The sequence below is a fragment of the Pygocentrus nattereri genome, chromosome 17, assembly GCF_015220715.1.
Source record: "Pygocentrus nattereri isolate fPygNat1 chromosome 17, fPygNat1.pri, whole genome shotgun sequence".
NCBI lineage: Eukaryota > Metazoa > Chordata > Actinopteri > Characiformes > Serrasalmidae > Pygocentrus > Pygocentrus nattereri.
Window position 1 is genome coordinate 14,991,714 of NC_051227.1, and position 18,930 is coordinate 15,010,643.

An 18,930-nucleotide genomic window follows, 5' to 3' on the forward strand; every position below is an offset into this window, starting at 1 on the left:
CAGAATATTGAACTTATTTCTAGACATTTTTACTTGTTTTTAAGCAGTTTTATCTTATAAAAGTGTCTGATTTCATTGGCAGATCATGGTGATTGTTTTAATCATTATTTCTTGAAATGAGCAAAATTATCTTCATTATTTCTCCAAACAAGTAAATTAATTTGCTAATGGTATCAGACACTTTCACCAGATAAAACAAGTAAAAATGTACAGAAACAGGTGAAATAGTCTTAGAATATTCTTACAGCAGCCTCATAATGAGAGATATTAGATTTATTCACTACATTTAAGACGTTTTCACTTGTTAAGGCATTTTTTGCAGTGCAGGTTTGTCATTCACCTGCTTAAACACATCTGATTAAAGTCACCTGCTCGGTGCAAGGTTTAGTGCAAGTGTTTGAGTAGGAGAACTACTGAACTGTACTGGTTACCAGCCCTCCAGGACAAGAGTTTTGCACCTTGGATTTGAACAATTTTCTATTTAATATGTTCTTACAGACCTACAAAGGGAACATCCTTATTTAATAAAAATGCTTTGAAAGCACTGGTGTCCCCAAACCTGAGACAGGTAGTGTGCTGTGCAGTACTGGGCCACTGAATACACAGATTATTGTAATAACTATGAGACTAAAGCACTCTTTTTCATGCTGTCCGTTTGTCTGTAGGCACAATGACAGTAGACCTGAACTGAATTAAACTGAGCCCCCCGTAGAATCACTGAAAGACTCACATCGTCCTTGAGTCTTTTGAGCTGCTTCCTGGCCAGCAGTCCCCTGGTGTGGGCCTGCAGCAGGACGGCTGCGGCCCGTTGCCGTTTCAGCCCTTTCCGAGCCAGAAAGATCCGAGTTTGTGTCTGCAGGGTAACAATGGCGGCCCGTCTGCGCTGGTACTGCAGGATATCCTGTCGGCCGCCCACGATAGCCTGGAGCCGGAGAACACCCTGCCGCAGCTGGGACAGCAGGGAGAGGGAGTAAGAGGGTGAGGGAGAGAGAGTGAGAGAGAGTGAGAGAGTGAGAGTGAGAGACACAGCAGAGTTACAAGAGATAGACAGACAGTCAGACAAACAAACAGACAGACAGACAGACAGGCAGACAGACACATAGATAGATGCATAGATACATAGATGGACAGAGAGATAAACAGACAGACAGACAGATAGACAGACCGATAAATAGTCAGATAAATAGACAAATAGATAGATAGACAGACCGACAGACAGACCGACAGACAGACCGACAGACCGACAGACAGACAGACCGACGGACCGACAGACAGACAGACAGACAGACAGACAGACAGACAGACAGACAGACAGACAGGTGAACTATTAATCCTGATAGAAATAGCAGAGAATACCAATCACACACGTGTCAGGAAAAGTTATGAAAACACTGAATTTAGAAGCAGCTTATAGGAGACATTTTACAGACGTTTTACAGACGTTTTACAGACGTTTAACGGCGTTTCTTACTTTCTCACACGCTTTACGGTCTCTGTGACTTCGCCAGTTTTTCTGCACAGTCAGAGCTGCACTTCTCTTCTTCAGAAACGTCTTCCTACAGAGGAGCACAGCCAGCTTAGCATTCAGAGTGCATGGAGGTCACTTCAGGGTTGGGACACACTGAGCGGAATTTGGGATCTCAGTTTATCAGCTTTGTATTCAGAGCTGGAGTTTATGCCCAGGACTAGAGCTGGACACCATTTATCATCACGGTCTGAGGACCTAGTAATCCTGTTCTGGGTTGTATATTGTTATTGTACTATGCTGAACGCTGAATGTTCATTATTTGTCACAGATCATGCTGTATACACGTGTGTAAACACAATAGCCTGGATTACATTTTCTGTGGAGGGTCCACTGTCGATGCTTTGTAGGTACTTCATTATAGTCTTTCATTCTTTTCTGTTGTTCACTTGGTTTCATTTCCCGTTTGTGTGTTTATCCTTTTAAGCGGCATTTGTTCAAATTAAATGTGTATTATTTCATACCATGTATTCCTGACCCCAGGCCTAAAACTAGTGAGAATCAACTGAGATTAATCATCTTTAAAGGATCATCCAAACAAAGGAGGACTAAAACTTAAACAGCAATGAATAAACAAACAAAAAAAAGTGCAGGAAATGGTACCTGTCTCTGTGGCCCAGCATCACCCTCTGGATAATAAGGGCTTTCCTGTTGAGTTCCCGCTCTCTCTCCAGCTCCAGAAAGGAGTCGTGGTAATCCTGAGAACACAGAGTCAGATGAATTAAGACAAAGACACCATTATAAAATACAGAAATTGTTTAAATCTTTCAAACACAATAAGATGCTACTTCTGCCACTAAATCAACTCCTTTATCAACAACATGGTCTAAGAAAGCTTTTATTTTCTCACAGAACTACTTTTTATACAAGAAAACACCTGAGTAGGACTGTACTTCACTTTATAACAGCAAACCCCAGTAAAGCCCTTACAAGCCATCACGACTGACTAGTTCACTGACAGTGAGCGTCATATAAAACACTGTTCATTTAGTCGGTCTTGTGTTGTGTGGAAGTCGCTGCTGCTGTAAATATTCAATTTAGCAGCAGTTCTAACCAACTGTGGGAAAATATATGCTATATGGGTCGCTGACATGACCTGCATTTTTTGTGCTGAAGTCTGTTATTTTGCCAGAAAATAAATAAATAAATACATGACGCGTATCAAATTATTCAACAGCACCTCATTTATGTGAAACAATTTTCACTGCATAGATATAAAATTAATCTTATTTTCTCTTTGCTCCCAGAAGTCATAAAATGGCCAGTGGTACAACTGTCCAACCACATAGGTTAACTATCAAAAAAAGGTCATTTAGTTACGTAAAACTCCAAATAAAACTATGATTTTACGTTTGAAAACATTAAAACAAAAACCTCTTGCAAAATAAGGCGACTTTAAAAGTTCTCAACTCACTGAAAAACGTGTGTCTGCATGTTCTTATGTCCTCAGATGTCAGGTGGCAAGAACAAAGGACTTTTATTTTGACATGGTTTTACAAAATAGGGGCCAGGGCACTGAATCATAAAGAAGACCCCAAGTGACCTTCAGGGTACAATGCCAAGGTCAGTAGCCTTGTCACAAATATTGTAAAAAAAAGTGATTTTTGAGTCGTGGTTAGAACAGTTCTGTTTACCACGTCAGCTGGTCTGACCTCACGAGAACCATGGAAATGTGTAATTATGATAATAATCTTCATTTATTTGAAAAATAAAGACGTTCAAAGACAAAACGTTTCTACAGGTGTCTAAGTAGCAAAAAGCTGTTTATTTTGAAATTAGTATGAAAAGTCAGGTGGCACAACCAGACCAGCTGGTTTAGTACCTGAAACAGGCAAATTGAAGCTCATACTCACTATAACTAAGATAAAAAAATGCACACAGATATAAATGCAAATATACACCAATCAGGCACAAACATTCTGACCACCTCCTTGTTTTTGAGCTTATTGTCCATTTGATCAGCTCCACTTACTGTATAGCTGCACTTTGTAGTTCTACAGTTACAGACTGTAGTCCATCTGTTTCTCTGATACTTTGTTACCCCCTTTTACCCTGTTCTTCAGTGGTCAGGACCCCCATGGAACCTCACAGAGCAGGTACTATTTGGGTGATGGATCGTTCTCAGCACTGCAGTAACACTGATGTGGTGGTGGTGTGTTAGTGTGTGTTGTGCTGGTCTGAGTGGATCAGACACAGCAGTGCTGCTGGAGTTTTTAAACACCTCAGTGTCGCTGCTGGACTGAGAAAAGTCCACCAAACAAAAATATCCAGCTAACAGTGTCCTGTGGGCAGCGTCCTGTGACCACTGATGAAGGACTAGAGGATGACCAACACAAACTGTGCAGCAGCAGATGAGCTGTCGTCTCTGACTTTACATCTACAAGGTGGACCGACAAGGTAGGAGTGTCTAATAGAGTGGACAGTGAGTGGACACAGTGTTTAAAAACCCCAGCAGCACTGCTGTGTCTTGCAAGTTTACAGAAGACCAGCAAAATACCCTGAGAAAGATTTTGGTCTTGCCGATCCTCCAGTCGTCCTCATCCTGAATGACGGCTCTGCAGATGGCGTCACAGCAGCCTGATGGAGGCTCCTGTTAAACGCAAACTCATTCAATCAACAGATTAAACACCAGAAGTCTGGACATCAGTGCACAGCAGCAAATGTTACTATGATGTTACTTCACTATATTATAAGTCAAGCAATAAATTCACTCATTCATCTTATAAGCTTCATAAAGTAATTCATAGAAAGCTAGAAACCAAAACAAAATGAATCCACGAAACTGTAGATGATCATAAAATGACTAATAAATGTGTAATAGATGTGTAATAATTAAATTATTGTGCATTACAAACAAATGCAAATAGATGAAGTAGAGTGTTATTTAGCATTTATTAACCTCTTGTTGCCCTCAAAATACTTATACTAAACATTTAATAAAGCATCTTAAAGTATTCAGATCTACAATATTAATAACATGTTAATAAACAAATTATTACTATGAAGAGTTCAATTCTCCATCAATCTGAGGAACCCTTTTATGATGCAAAGTTCTTAGAGTGTTCGTGGAATTATACAGAACCACTTTTCTCACCAAAGAACCCTAGAAGAACCTTTTAAGGTGCTATATAGGAGGCCTTTCAAAAAGCTTCTACATAGAACCATTTACAACAAGAAGAACCCTTTCAGGATGCAAAGAACCCTTTAATCATGCAAAAGGTTCTTTAAGTGTTCATGGTTCTATATAGAAGCATTTTCTTCACTAAAGAACCCTTGAAGAACCATAATTTTCACGATAGTTCACTCTGTCATAATAAGTAAAGCAATAAATGTATTAATTCATCTTCTAAGCCACGGAAAATAATTAGTAGGGAGTTAGAAACCAAAACATGAATCAATGAAACTGTAGATGTTTCTACAATGGCTAAGATGCATAATAATGAAATTAATGTGCATTACAAACAGTAAACAGTGTGTTATTTAGGATTGATCAACCTCATGGTGTTCTCAAAATACTTATTAAATGCTGACTGAAACATGGAAAAGTATTTTGGTGTCTAGTTTATGCTAATCAATGTAATAACACGTTAATAAATAATTTATTGCTATGAAGATCAAAAGCTCCCTGGTGGGCAGTCGTGGACTGGAGGTTAGGGAACCAGCCTTGTGACCAGAAGGTCACTGGTTCGAAACACAGGATTCACAATACAACAAACTTCACAATAGTGAAAAAAATCACTCGTGTCATTTCTTACTTTGCTTGGATCGCAGTCCGTGGTCTTCAGCAGGACACGATAGCGTCCGAGAAACTCTGTGAATCGGTGGCGGATGGGATATCCTAACTTGCGTATTTTGATGGTCTCCAGCATCCCAGAGTAGCGCAGCTGCTGCATGCACAGCTCGCGGTCGAAGGCCTAAAGCAGAGTGAGACACACAGGGTGAGGGGTGTATGAGGCTGTGCAGGAACAGAGTAAGTGAAGGCCATGCAGTGACGATGTTTCAGAGTAGGCCGATGATGATACCATGGACTGCTTGTTGTCGTTGGGTTTGAAACAGCGGATGAAGAAAGGGTCACACAGAGAGAGCGCCTTCATCAGGGAGTCCAGAGAGTGTCTGAACTGACTGCTGAGCGTGGACACCTGCCTCCGCGAGTCATTCCCTTGCTATACGAACACAGACAATTTACAGTCATTTTCAACCATTCACTTGTATCGCAGGAGAAAGCTCAGGTCGATATAGTTTCAATAGAAGAGGATAAAACAACAACACATTAGGGATCTTGTGGTACCAATTTACTGTAGGTTGCTGTTCATAAGCCTCCATGACACCTACATAATCTTGTCATTGGTGTAGTGTAGTGGGCAGTGGTTGGTATAGTGTAGTGGGTAGAGGTTGGTATAGTGTAGTGGGTAGAGGTTAGTGTAGTGTAGTGGGTAGTGGTTGGTGTAGTGTAGTGGGTAGTGGTTGGTGTAGTGTAGTGGGTAGTGGTTGGTGTAGTGTAGTGGGTAGAGGTTAGTGTAGTGTAGTGGGTAGAGGTTAGTGTAGTGTAGTGGGTAGTGGTTGGTGTAGTGTAGTGGGTAGAGGTTAGTGTAGTGTAGTGGGTAGTGGTTGGTGTAGTGTAGTGGGTAGTGGTTGGTATAGTGTAGTGGGTAGAGGTTAGTGTAGTGTAGTGGGTAGTGGTTGGTGTAGTGTAGTGGGTAGAGGTTAGTGTAGTGTAGTGGGTAGTGGTTGGTGTAGTGTAGTGGGTAGAGGTTAGTGTAGTGTAGTGGGTAGTGGTTGGTGTAGTGTAGTGGGTAGTGGTTGGTGTAGTGTAGTGGGTAGAGGTTAGTGTAGTGTAGTGGGTAGTGGTTGGTGTAGTGTAGTGGGTAGTGGTTGGTGTAGTGTAGTGGGTAGTGGTTGGTGTAGTGTAGTGGGTAGTGGTTGGTATAGTGTAGTGGGTAGTGGTTGGTATAGTGTAGTGGGTAGAGGTTAGTGTAGTGTAGTGGGTAGTGGTTGGTGTAGTGTAGTGGGTAGTGGTTGGTATAGTGTAGTGGGTAGTGGTTGGTGTAGTGTAGTGGGTAGTGGTTGGTATAGTGTAGTGGGTAGTGGTTGGTATAGTGTAGTGGGTAGTGGTTGGTGTAGTGTAGTGGGTAGTGGTTGGTGTAGTGTAGTGGGTAGTGGTTGGTGTAGTGTAGTGGGTAGTGGTTGGTATAGTGTAGTGGGTAGTGGTTGGTGTAGTGTAGTGGGTAGTGGTTGGTGTAGTGTAGTGGGTAGAGGTTGGTGTAGTGGAGTGGGTAGTGGTTGGTATAGTGTAGTGGGTAGTGGTTGGTGTAGTGTAGTGGGTAGAGGTTAGTGTAGTGTAGTGGGTAGTGGTTGGTGTAGTGTAGTGGGTAGTGGTTGGTGTAGTGTAGTGGGTAGTGGTTGGTGTAGTGTAGTGGGTAACACCTCTGTATTCTACGCTGTAGACTGGGCTTCAATCCCCACCTAGGTAAACTACACTATACGAATAAGAGTCCTTGGGCTAGACTCCTAACACCACCTTCACCCACCTGTGTAAAATGATGAAATTGTAAATTGCTCTGGATAAGAGCATCTGCCAAATGCCATAAATGGAAATTGTCATGACAACTGATATAACTCTACATAAACGTTTCCAAATGTTCCAGTAGGTGTGATAAAGGCTACTTTAGCTAACTTTTATCAAAACTGGCATCTGTTGGTTTAATCATTTGGTAAACGTATACATTTATGTAGGGTTATGTCAATTGTCGGGACAAAGTTATGTATGTGTCATGTAGCCTTATGAACAGTACCCTACACTAAATTGCTACCTTAAACATGGCAATACGGTCTGTTAAAATACTATAATAAGTAGACCTGTCATAATATTCACATAAGCGCCTAATCACAATCTTTGGTAACACTTTACCCTAAAGTTATTTACATACGTTTGTCATAACCCTACATAAATGTTTATAAATGCTTCATCATCTGTCATAAATAGGTTTGTTAAAACTGGCAAATATAACATTCATAGCGAATGACACCTGTTGGAATAAGCATTTATAAACATTTATGCAGGGTTATGTGGGTTATGTGCAGAGCCGTGCTGGTGACATCCTGTATAGATAAAAACTTTCGCCACGGCTTAGTAAGACATGGGAATGACATAATTAAGCCTTAACCACAGCTTAAGAAGGCATAATCTCGTGGCCATGACTTATTTATCTTACTAAGTCATGGCCATGCATTAGGATCTCATTGCCACGCAGTAATAAAGCCATGTATTATATTTATTTATACCGGATGTCACCAGCAGGGCTCCATAATTATGTCAGTTGTCATGACAAGCTTATGTAGGTGTCATGTACCCGTATGAAGAGCACTCTACAGTAAAGTGTTGCCCAATTTTTTTCAGTTAACCACAATTATTGTCCACAGTTGTGAACTTTTACAATTGCGTGTTTTTTAGGGTTCTTTAGTAAATAAATTCTATATAGAACCATGAACACTCAAAGAACTGCTTGCATCATGAAGGCGTTCTTCAGATTGATGGGGAATGTGCTGTAGATGGTTCTATATTGGGTTCTTTTATTGTAACAAGCCTGACATTGTAACACCTGAAGAACACTTTTTGGTGCTTTTCAAAAAGGTCCTATATAGAACCATCTATAGCACATTCTCCAACAATCTGAAGAACGATTTCACCATGCAAAGAACCCTTTAAACATGCAAAGGGTTCTTTGCGTGTTCATGGTATTATATAGACAATTTTCTTTACTAAAGAACCCTCGAAGAAGCATCTTTTTTAGGGGTGTAAGCCTTAAAAAAGCCAACAAAAAGTTCAAGCTAGCTAATGAGCCAGTCTGACCACTTTAGGTTTTACTGTAATAGTTGTATACAATGAATTAAAAAACATGACCGTAATCCTTTATATGACATTTAATCATGATTGTGAGAGGCCTAGTAATATGCACCATATATCCTCTCTTCCATTCTCATGCTATGTTTTTACTATATCAACCTTTACTAACACCTTTAAGACATGAATGTAGCAGTTATTTACATACACTGAAAAAAGTAACGCATAAATAAAATATGCTACATTAATTAGTGCACTCTCATAAATAAAGGTACTAAACTGTCACGGTGAGACCCTCAAAGCTCCATCTCAGTACCTTTAGTCAGGGAACATAACTGAACCATAATCCACTGAAATGATGTGTTCTAAGCTGCCCTGACTCCACACACCCCGCCTCGCCTCCAGGCTTTTATTCTACTGTTCTGTTTTAAAACATTCGGTTATGAAAAGGTACAAATACCAGCTTTGAGGGAACATCTACAAAGGTTCCATTCAGGAACAAAATGTTTATTTATCACTTTATTTCTAACAGTGTGCCAAAAAGAAGTACATTAAGAGACAAAACTGTAACAAAGTCATTTGATATATTTTATTTGTGTGGAAATGATGTAGATATTTATATTTAGTCAATTCAATGTAGCACTTTTTTCAGTGTAGCTCTTTACTAAGTTCTTTCTCTAAGACTTTTGCGCATGAAAGATGTGTTGGCATCTGCATATTTTAGTGTTTTACGCCAATCTTGACCTTTTGGAGTGATTTATAATGAGCTGATCAGTTTTAGTGAGGTGTTCAGTTGAAAAAACACTACAAACACTAGAATGTGTGCGAAAGACTGAAGCAGAGAAGCAGAGCTTTACAGAGTAAACTGTACCCGTAATGAGCTCTTGGGGGTAATAAGGACCCTACTGTTGTTGTTTTTGGCAGGTTTGGCCACACATGCGCTCAGCTCTTTCTGGAAGATCAGCTTGAGCAGCTTGCTGGAGGACTTGTGGATCAGAGTTATGATGTCCAAACTCAGGGCATCTTTGTTTTTCTCCAGAAAACCTGACGACACCCAGAACAAACACTCAAAAAACACAACACAAACAGAGCAGCTCTCCACACAAACCTGCACGACAAGCTTGAACAAAAGGAAAAGTCTGAAGCACTTCACTGCATACATACTTCATAGCGCTGCTGTCAGAAGAAAGCCTTGTATCACCATTTTTGTGGTTTTTCCGTTTTTGACATCATTTGAAAATGTCTGTTGTTCTTTACATTGTGTGTACATTTCATGACGAATGGACCAAAAGAAACGACCTAAAATGACTTGGAAAGAACTCTGGTTCTATTGACTTACATTAAAAGTAAAGTATGTTTTTTCCTTTTCCTAAAAAGTTAACATTGGACATATGAAGTTATGATGAGTATGATGATACTCATCCTATAAGATTTTCGAAATGGTACTATCCTATTCATTTTCCATATGGATCCATCCTTTAATAATTCTGTATTCATTTACAGAGAGGGATAAATGTAAATACCTTTGCAGTCATAGTAGACAACCCCAGCAAAGTGCTGGATGCCAAACTGCTTGGCGTGGTGGCTCCTGGATAGAACATAAATCTTGCTTCTGCTGTGTACCTGGTTCATTTTGTTCAGCAAGGTGGTATCTGTGCCCTAAAAAAGAAAAGAAAAGAAAAGAAAAGAAAAATAAAAAACTCTCTGCACTTAGACCAGTGGTGTCAGTCGGAACGTCTGGAGGTCCACAGCATGGCAGGACCGAGCACTTTCCCTTTTCCAATACACGAGCCAACTCAAAAAGGGACAGATAACTGGTTCCTGACTTGCTAATCATACATTAAAACCCACACAATTCATTTACACTGTATGGACAAAAGTATTGGGACACTCCTCCTAATTATTAACCACTGCTAACAGGTGGATAAAATTAAGCTCATAACCTTGCTGTCTCCATAGACAAACCCTGGCAGTAGAGGGTCGTACTGAAGACCTCAGTGACTTTAAACATGGCACTATCATAGGATGCTGCCTCTGCCATGAGTCAGTTTTTAAAGTTTCTGTCCTGCTAGATCTGCCCCAGTAAGTGCTGTAAGTATTGTTGTGAAATGGAAGCGTCTAGGAGCAACAACAGCTCACCAACCCAAGTGTTAGACCATGCAACCTCACAGTGGGGTCACTAAATCGTTCCAAAGCTACGCACAAGCCTCAGATCAAAATGCACAATGCCAAGCTTGGAGTGGAATACATTTCGGAATACAGTATAATAACAACAATAACAATGTGTGCATAAAAAATTAACTATATTCAAATTATGTCAGCACATATTTGTAAACCCATGCAAACCTGTGTTTTTGTCTCTTGTAAGTGTGCTGTAAACTGTATAACTGACTAAACTAAGATAAGATAATCCTTTATTAGTCCTACAACAGAGAAATTCTCAAAATGTGTAATTTGAACAGTTCTATTGCAGACTTTTGACTGGCCTTGGGGAAGTGGCTCTCCTCATCTATCAGAGCCAGGATGTTGAGGGGTTTTCGAGCCAGCAGCTCCAGTGTGCGCTGGTTATCAGTGAAGGAGACGTTTTTCCATGTGATTCCCTCTTTAAGGTATTCCTCCTGCTCCAGCTTAAAGATGTGCTCCACAAAGAACTGCTGCAGCTGCTCATTGGCGTAGTTGATACACAGCTGTTCAAAACTGGACACAAAGACAACATACACACACACACACACACACACACACATATATATATATATATATATATATATATATATATATATACATACGTGTGTGTGTGTGTGTTTATATATATATCTGTCAGAACAAAGCTTGACACTGTACGATAGGGTACACAAGACACCTACATAAGCTTGTCATGACAACTGACAAAGACCCACATAGTTTATAAACACTTATTCCTATAGTAAGTAAATAAGTGATACTTGTTTTTTAATCCCACAAACGGGGAAATTCCACCTCCACATGTAACCCATCCGTGAAGTGAAACACCACATACACACTAGTGAATAGACACACACACTCTATGGGGCAGTGAGCACACTTGCCCGGAGCGATGGGCAGCCCTATCCACGGCGCCCGGGGAGCAGTTGGGGGTTAGGTCAAGGACACCTCAGTCATGGACTGTCGGCGCTGGGGATCGAACCGGAAACCTTCCGGTCACAGGGCCAGTTCCCTAACCTCCAGCCCACGACTGCCCCCTAGGAGGTGTACCGTTCCAGGAGGTACTGCAATACCAGATCGATGCGTGGAGCGGATGGATCAAGGCTTTCTTCCGTCTCCCTGTTTTAAAAATCTATTTAATATGTAGTCCTCATATAGACGCTATTTGTTCCAAATGCTACATTTTCCATTTTAGATCAAAGTTAGCAAAAGCAGCCTTTATGACAGATGATGCTTATTGGAATAAGCATGTTAACACTTAAGTAGAGTTATGTTAGTTGTCATGACAAGCTTATGTAGGTGTAATGTAGTCTTATGAACTGTACCCTACAGTAAAGTATTACCAAAAATAAAATCACACTTTTAACATAAGTGAATGTAGCCAGACATTTTTCCAAGTATTTTTGGTGCATTTTTTTTTCTCCATTCATCATGAAATTCACGAAAATCCACACATTATGAAACAGATATTTTCACATTGTCAGAAACTAAAAACATGTCATGTTCTATTTGTACCTGTTCTTGCTGAAGTTTTCAAAGCCAAAGATATCGAGCAGCCCAATGGTCCTCAGAGTACAGGAGGCATCGGTTGTGGTTTTATGGATGGCGCTGTTAATTTTCCCAAAAATCCACATAAACAACCTGCTGTAGACGGCCTGAAAGAGAGAGACAATATGATAAAGATTAAAAACAAACAAGAGACTTAAGTGTCGCTTCAACATTTAAGCCTTTAGATCTGATTAATAACATTACGGGTTAAATAGTTAATTGAGCACCTTGGCTAGAGCATCCCTGCCGTCCACGGCCTGCTCTGAGCTCAGGGGTTTCGTCAGTCGCTCTCGGTTGGCCACGAAAGTGCGGTGGGTCAGACTCATGTCCAGAGCTAATTTATCAACCTGACATGGAGCACAGGGACACAGAGTCTGCCTTTAGAGGAAAAGCTCAGCAAAAGCAATATTTACAGTTTTCTCTTTACCTGTAACAGAAATAGCTAAAAAAAAAAAAGCTCTGTCCATTAAAACTTCTGTCCATTTTTACACATAAGTATGTAATAGTTTGACACAAATGAGGCTAATTCATAGGGTAGAGGAGCACCGGGAACAGCCTAATGCAGGGAACTTTTCATGTTGTTATACAAAGGTCAAGCAGCATGAGCTTCCGGCCACATAAATCCATTTCCTATCTGTGGTCTCCCACCAATGTTCAGAGGCAGTGCACTGCAAAAAAATACCATCTTAACAAGTGAAAATGTTGTAAATGTAGTGAATAAATCTAATATCTCTCATTATGAGGTTGCTGTAAGAATATTCTAAGATTATTCCACCTGTTTCTGTACATTTTTACTTGTTTTAAGTGATTTTATCTGGTGAAAGTGGCTGATTCCATTGGCAGATTAGTTCACTTGTTTGGAGAAATAATGAAGATCATTTTGCTCATTTCAAGAAATAATGATTAAAACAAGGAACATGATCTGCCAATGAAATCAGACACTTTTATAAGATAAAACTGCTTAAAAACAAGTACATTTTCAGTGGAACTGTAAATGAATGTGCTGGAAACTTCAGGTGCCAGATTTGAAGCAGACATATATATATATATACACACACACAGAGACACACACACACACACAGACACACACACACACACACAGACACACACACACACACACACACACACACACACACACACACACACACACAAATATATATATCACTGCTGTCGGAACAAAACCTTGTATCTCCAAAATGGTAACTTCACAGGAGAAGAAAAAACTACTCTACGTTAAATGTAAGTCAATGGAACCAGAATTTTTTCCAAGTCATTTTGGGCTGTTTCTTTTGTCCCATTCATCATGAACAAAAAAACTGCAAAACAACAATGGAGATATGAGGTCATCTTCTGATAACAGCAATATGTTTTTTTTTATTATTATTGAGAAGTAATATCAAATATCACATTCAACAAATCCCATACAGAATTGTGCAAAATGCATACATCCAGCTGCAACATTAGTAAAATATTAGAAGAAGAATATACTCCTCAGTTTTATGTTTATTCTCAACCAAAACAGCGACATGTTGCTTGTATAAAAATATGATTATTGCTAGTTACATATTTTTAAAATGATTCCACAAAAACCTAAATGTTAGGCTGTGCTCCTCTCTCTCCTATAAGCCTCCATTAGTTATTATATTTTGCTCTAGTGCTAAACTAAAGACGTAAACTTCAGACATAAAACATGACTTGGCCAAATGACTGCATCGGCTGTCAGTCTGTAAATTGTGATTTTAGCCCAATGTTTCCTCTAAACATACGAATGCCAAACAACAGCACACCGGTATAAACTAATACAGTAAAGTAAAGCAGAAAGATGCACGTGTTTTACCTCCAGCAGCTTGGCAGCAACTGTGAAATGATTAGATGGCAAGACATCACAGCTGTCCATGTTATTCTCTGAGCCGGCTAAAACAAACAAACAATAACCAATCAATCAATCAATCAATCAACCTTTATTTAGTCTCGGAGAACATTGGGGTTGCCCCTCATTTACAGTGTTGCCGAGCTAGCACAGATTGAGGGACTGATGATGTGTAAGAACATATCAGATGACACTCAAATTAGGTAAGTATAAAAGGTGAAACATTAAAAATAATAAAAAAAGTATATAAAAATGTAATAATAAAATAAATAAATAACAAAACAGAAATTAAAACATATATAAGATGTAAAAGTTAATAAATTCAAGCTAAAATAAAACGAGGAATAAAGAGTTACAGTATCAAGCACAAAGCGTTTTTCACAGAACAGTTGCCTGTCAAAAGTTTGGGGACCCTTGCCTTGTACAAACTGCCTCTCTGTTGGTTTGTAATAACATTTCATACAATAAAAGACTTAAGTAAGCTGTTTAGATCTTGCAATCTTTCTTTGAAAAACTATGTTGTGATGTCGGCACTCAGCACTCAGACCTTTCAGTGAGTTTAAATCACCTTTGGACCAAAAAGAGTTTAAATATGCGCTTGGACAACAGTTAAGAAAGGAAAAGTCAAGTGATCATTTAAGAAAAACCTGCTCTTCATATCAAGATGAACATGAAGCTGCGTGGATCCACAGTGTTAGGAAAAAGCTCTATACTGTACACTGCAAAAATAAATATTTAAACAAGTGAAAACGTCTTAAATGTAGTGATTAAATCTAATATCCCTCATTATAAGGCTGCTGTAAGAATATTCTAAGATTATTCCACCTGTTTCTGTACATTTTTACTTGTTTTAAGTGATTTTATCTGGTGAAAGTGGCTGATTCCATTGGCAGATTAGTTCACTTGTTTGGAGAAATAATGAAGATAATTTTGCTCATTTCAAGAAATAATGATTAAAACAAGGAGCATGATCTGCCAATGAAATCAGACACTTTTATAAGATAAAACTGTTTTAAAAACAAGTAAAAATGTTTAGAAATAAGTTCAACAATCACACAATATTCTTACAAGAGTCTCAGAATGAGACTTCAATCATATTGAGCTTATTTCTAGACATAGTAGATATACTGACTACATTTAAGAGGTTTACACTCACCAAGATGTCATTTTTTGCAATGACTTTACAGGTAACCAGGCATCTCCAAATGTTTGATGAGCAGTTCACATCAATAACAAACTTTCTAATGTCCACAGAGTCATATACATCTGATTTTCTCTGACCTTCAAAGCTGATGTTGCCCAGGTGCAGAATGGCAGCTAGTAAGCAGAATATTTCCCAGCTTTCCTTCTCTGTGAAGGTGAGGACCTTGAGAGCCATGCGGATTCGGCTAAACTCATCTGCATCGTCCTGTCCTTCACACGAAATGCAGTCGCCCTGGAAGAGGACAGTAAGAAAGAGACCTTCGAGACGGTTTGGACATGCACTTTTTCCCCCTCTTACACTGTTTCTGTGATTTTAAGTACCAAAAACAGTCACAAAATCATTTTTAAACAAGTCTTGACCCTCATAATACAACAAGCCCTTTTAATTACTGCCCTTTTAAAACTGATATATGTAAATAACCTCTGTCCTGACTGTCGGACCACTGCACATGAGACAGACCACTTTCAGAAAGCATTCCAGACTGAGAACTATAAAACTGTTAAAGGGCCCATATAATTTCCTATTTTTTCGAAAGTAAAACAGCCTGGTATAGTATGTAAACACTGTTACACTGATCAGGCATAACCTTATGACCACCTCCTTGTTTCTACACTCATTGTCCATTTTATCAGCCCCACTTACTGTATAGCTGCACTTTGTAGTTCTACAGTTACAGACTGTAGTCCATCTGTTTCTCTGATACTTTGTTACCCCCTTTTACCCTGTTCTTCAGTGGACAGGACCCCATAGACGCTCACAGAGCAGGTACTATTTGGGTGGTGGATCATTCTCAGCACTGCAGTAACACTGACATGGTGGTGGTGTGTTAGTGTGTGTTGTGCTGGTCTGAGTGGATCAGACACAGCAGCACTGCTGGAGTTTTTAAACACCTCAGTGTCGCTGCTGGAATGAGAATAGTCCACCAACCAAAATATCCAGTCGGCAGTGTCCTGTGGGCAGCGTCCTGTGACCACTGATGAAGGACTAGAGGATGACCAACACAAACTGTGCAGCAGCAGATGAGCTGTCGTCTCTGACTTTACATCTACAAGGTGGATCTACAAGGTAGGAGTGTCTAATAGAGTGGACAGTGAGTGGACACAGTGTTTAAAAACTCCAGCTGCTTATTCGTCTGGGTTGCAGGGGTTGCTAGAGCTTATCCCAGCTCTCGCTGGGTGGAAGGAAACACCCTGCAAAAAAATCCTTTTTAGCAAGTGTAAACATCTTAAATAGAGTCAGTATATCTACTAGTTCTCATTATGAGTCTGCTGTAAGAATACTGTGAGATTATTGAACTTATTTCTAGACATTTTTACTTGTTTTTAAGCAGTTTTATCTTATAAAAGTGTCTGATTTCATTGTCAGATCATGTTCCTTGTTTTAATCATTATTTCTTGAAATGAGCAAAATTATCTTCATTATTCCTCTAAACAAGTGAACTAATCTGCCAATGGAATCAGCCACTTTCACCAGATAAAATCACTTAAAACAAGTAAAAATGTACAGAAACAGGTGGAATAATCTTAGAATGTTCTTACAGCAGCTTCATAATGAGAGATGTTAGATTTTTTCACTACATTTAAGACGTTTTCACTTGTTAAGATTATTTTTGCAGTGAACCCTGGACAGTTTGCCAGTCCATCACAGGGCAGACATACACATTCACACTCCCACTCAAACCTAAGGACAATGTATTGTGTCCAATTGGCCTGACTTTGGCCTGTGGGAGTAAACCCTCACAGACACAGTGAGAACATGCAAACTCTACACAGAAAGAACCCAGGCTGCCCAGCCAGGTAATCGAACCCAGACCCTTATTGCAGAACCGATTTCAATTGTTTTCTCATAATAAAGACTCTATAAATGTATGCCTAATTGCAGAGATACACAGTGAGCTGTTTAAGGTGTGCATACCTCTGTTAGGTAGTTGAACTGTGTCGCATCACCCAGTGACAGGAGGCTCTTCTGCTCCTTCGGCATCCCCGATAAAACGCAATAAAAAATGTGGTAGTTTCTCTCCATTTTGGCCTTTGGGAAACGAATATTACAGAGAGTTTTGAACAAATAAATTCCTGTGTTGTCTGGAATTACATTTATTTCTTAATCCAACAGCTGGACCTGCTCACCTGGTGGCACACCCGAGACTTCTCCAGCAGGTACTGCTCCATGTGAGCTCCTTCAATAATGCCCTCTTTGTTAAAGAAGATCTCCACATACTTCCCAAACCGGCTGGAGTTATCATTACGGACAGTTTTGGCATTCCCAAAAGCTGTGGTCAAAGAGAAACGTACTTTTTTTTATAGTTTTTTGTTTCAATTTAATGTTTCCAAGTAACAAACTTCAAATGAGTACAGCAGATAAAGCTTATCTACATATTTTTCCTTTTGTTTAACTTTTCTAAAGCTTCTCCCAAAGGCTCACTAACACCCCTTTAAAGTGGATTCGGAAAGCACTAAAATGAGCAGGGCAGTCTCCCTCTAGGACCAGGGTGAGGAAGACGTGGACTATGTTCACCATGCCTAATTGCCAAGCTCCAGTTAGAGGGGTATAAAGCCCCCCAGCATTGGGCTGTGGATCAGTGGAGCTGTGTTCTTTGGAGTTATGGAGATACACCCAATACCTTTTGGATGAGTTGGAGATCCAGAGCTGACCATCCAATATCAGTACTCACTAATGCTCAATCAAATCCTCACAGCAATGTTGCAACATCTAGTATACAGCCGTGCCAGAAGAGTAGAGGCAACTACTGCAGCACAAACTCACTATTAACACTTTCATTTCAGAAGAAACGCTGGATGAACAGTGTTTGTCAACAAACATCTGGACACAGTGTGTATGTGAGTGAAAGGTGTGAAGTGTTACCTTCTAGGATGGGGTTGGCCTGCAGGATCTGCTGCTCAATCCAAGAGTGCTGACCACTCACTGCAGCCAGGAACTGCAGAATCAGCTTAGTGCTCTCCGTCTTACCCGCACCGGACTCTCCGCTGGGGCAGAACCACACACAGGAACAGACAAGAACATTAAAACTACATTCACATTACAAGCCTCGTTGCTCAAATCCAATTTTTAGCTTAAATCAAAAAGGTTCTTTATAAATCCATCTATAGTACATCCTCCATCAATCTGAAGACCCCTTTCTTGTTGCAAAGAACAATGAACGCATAGAAAGCTATTTGAGTGTTTATGGTTCTATATAGAGCCATTTTCTTTACTAAAGAACCCTTGAAGCACCATTTATTTCAACTTTATCTCAGCAGTACAAAAAACTTGAAATGCTGAACTGGGGATCAGCAAAAAGTCCCCACAATGTCCCAAATTCCTTGTTGGTGCTATATAGAACTATTTTCAAAAGGGTTCTATATTGAATCATACACATCACAATCTCAACCAAATTCAGAAAATGGTTCTTCAAGGAGTTTTTAGTGAAGACAGTGGCCCAGTGTAGAACCATAAACACTCAACGAACCCTTTGCATGTTGAAATGGTTCTTTTAATTGATCGAGATGCTTCTAGAACCTTCATTCTTGCAATGTCAAGCTTGTAAGGACAGAAGAATCCTTTTCGGTGCTATATAGAACCATTTTCCAAAAAAGGTTCCATATAGAATCATAAATATTACAATCAACTAAATTCAAAAGATGGTTCTTGAAGGGTTCTTTAGGGAAGATGGTGATTTGATGTAGAACCATGAACAGTCCACGAAAACGAAAGTGTTCTTTACATGTTGAAATGGTCCTTCGGATTGATGGAGATGGTTGTAG

General features: G+C 39.7%; 1 protein-coding gene across 1 annotated transcript in view; it reads right to left on the reverse strand.

Annotated features, from left to right (window-relative positions):
• The window catches only part of myo7bb (myosin VIIBb), a 61,364-nt gene that overhangs the window by 35,606 nt on the left and 6,828 nt on the right, over window positions 1–18,930 (reverse strand). The window contains exons 5-20 of the mRNA XM_037546335.1: window positions 18,032–18,153; window positions 17,296–17,438; window positions 17,084–17,197; window positions 15,247–15,400; window positions 13,933–14,009; window positions 12,323–12,442; window positions 12,063–12,202; window positions 10,853–11,063; window positions 9,890–10,025; window positions 9,238–9,410; window positions 5,548–5,688; window positions 5,281–5,439; window positions 4,023–4,115; window positions 2,129–2,223; window positions 1,472–1,556; window positions 731–949 (exon numbers count right to left, since the gene is read on the reverse strand). Of these exons, the coding sequence (XP_037402232.1) occupies window positions 731–949; window positions 1,472–1,556; window positions 2,129–2,223; window positions 4,023–4,115; window positions 5,281–5,439; window positions 5,548–5,688; window positions 9,238–9,410; window positions 9,890–10,025; window positions 10,853–11,063; window positions 12,063–12,202; window positions 12,323–12,442; window positions 13,933–14,009; window positions 15,247–15,400; window positions 17,084–17,197; window positions 17,296–17,438; window positions 18,032–18,153 (2,182 nt within the window). The remainder of the gene's footprint in view (window positions 1–730; window positions 950–1,471; window positions 1,557–2,128; window positions 2,224–4,022; window positions 4,116–5,280; window positions 5,440–5,547; window positions 5,689–9,237; window positions 9,411–9,889; window positions 10,026–10,852; window positions 11,064–12,062; window positions 12,203–12,322; window positions 12,443–13,932; window positions 14,010–15,246; window positions 15,401–17,083; window positions 17,198–17,295; window positions 17,439–18,031; window positions 18,154–18,930) is intronic.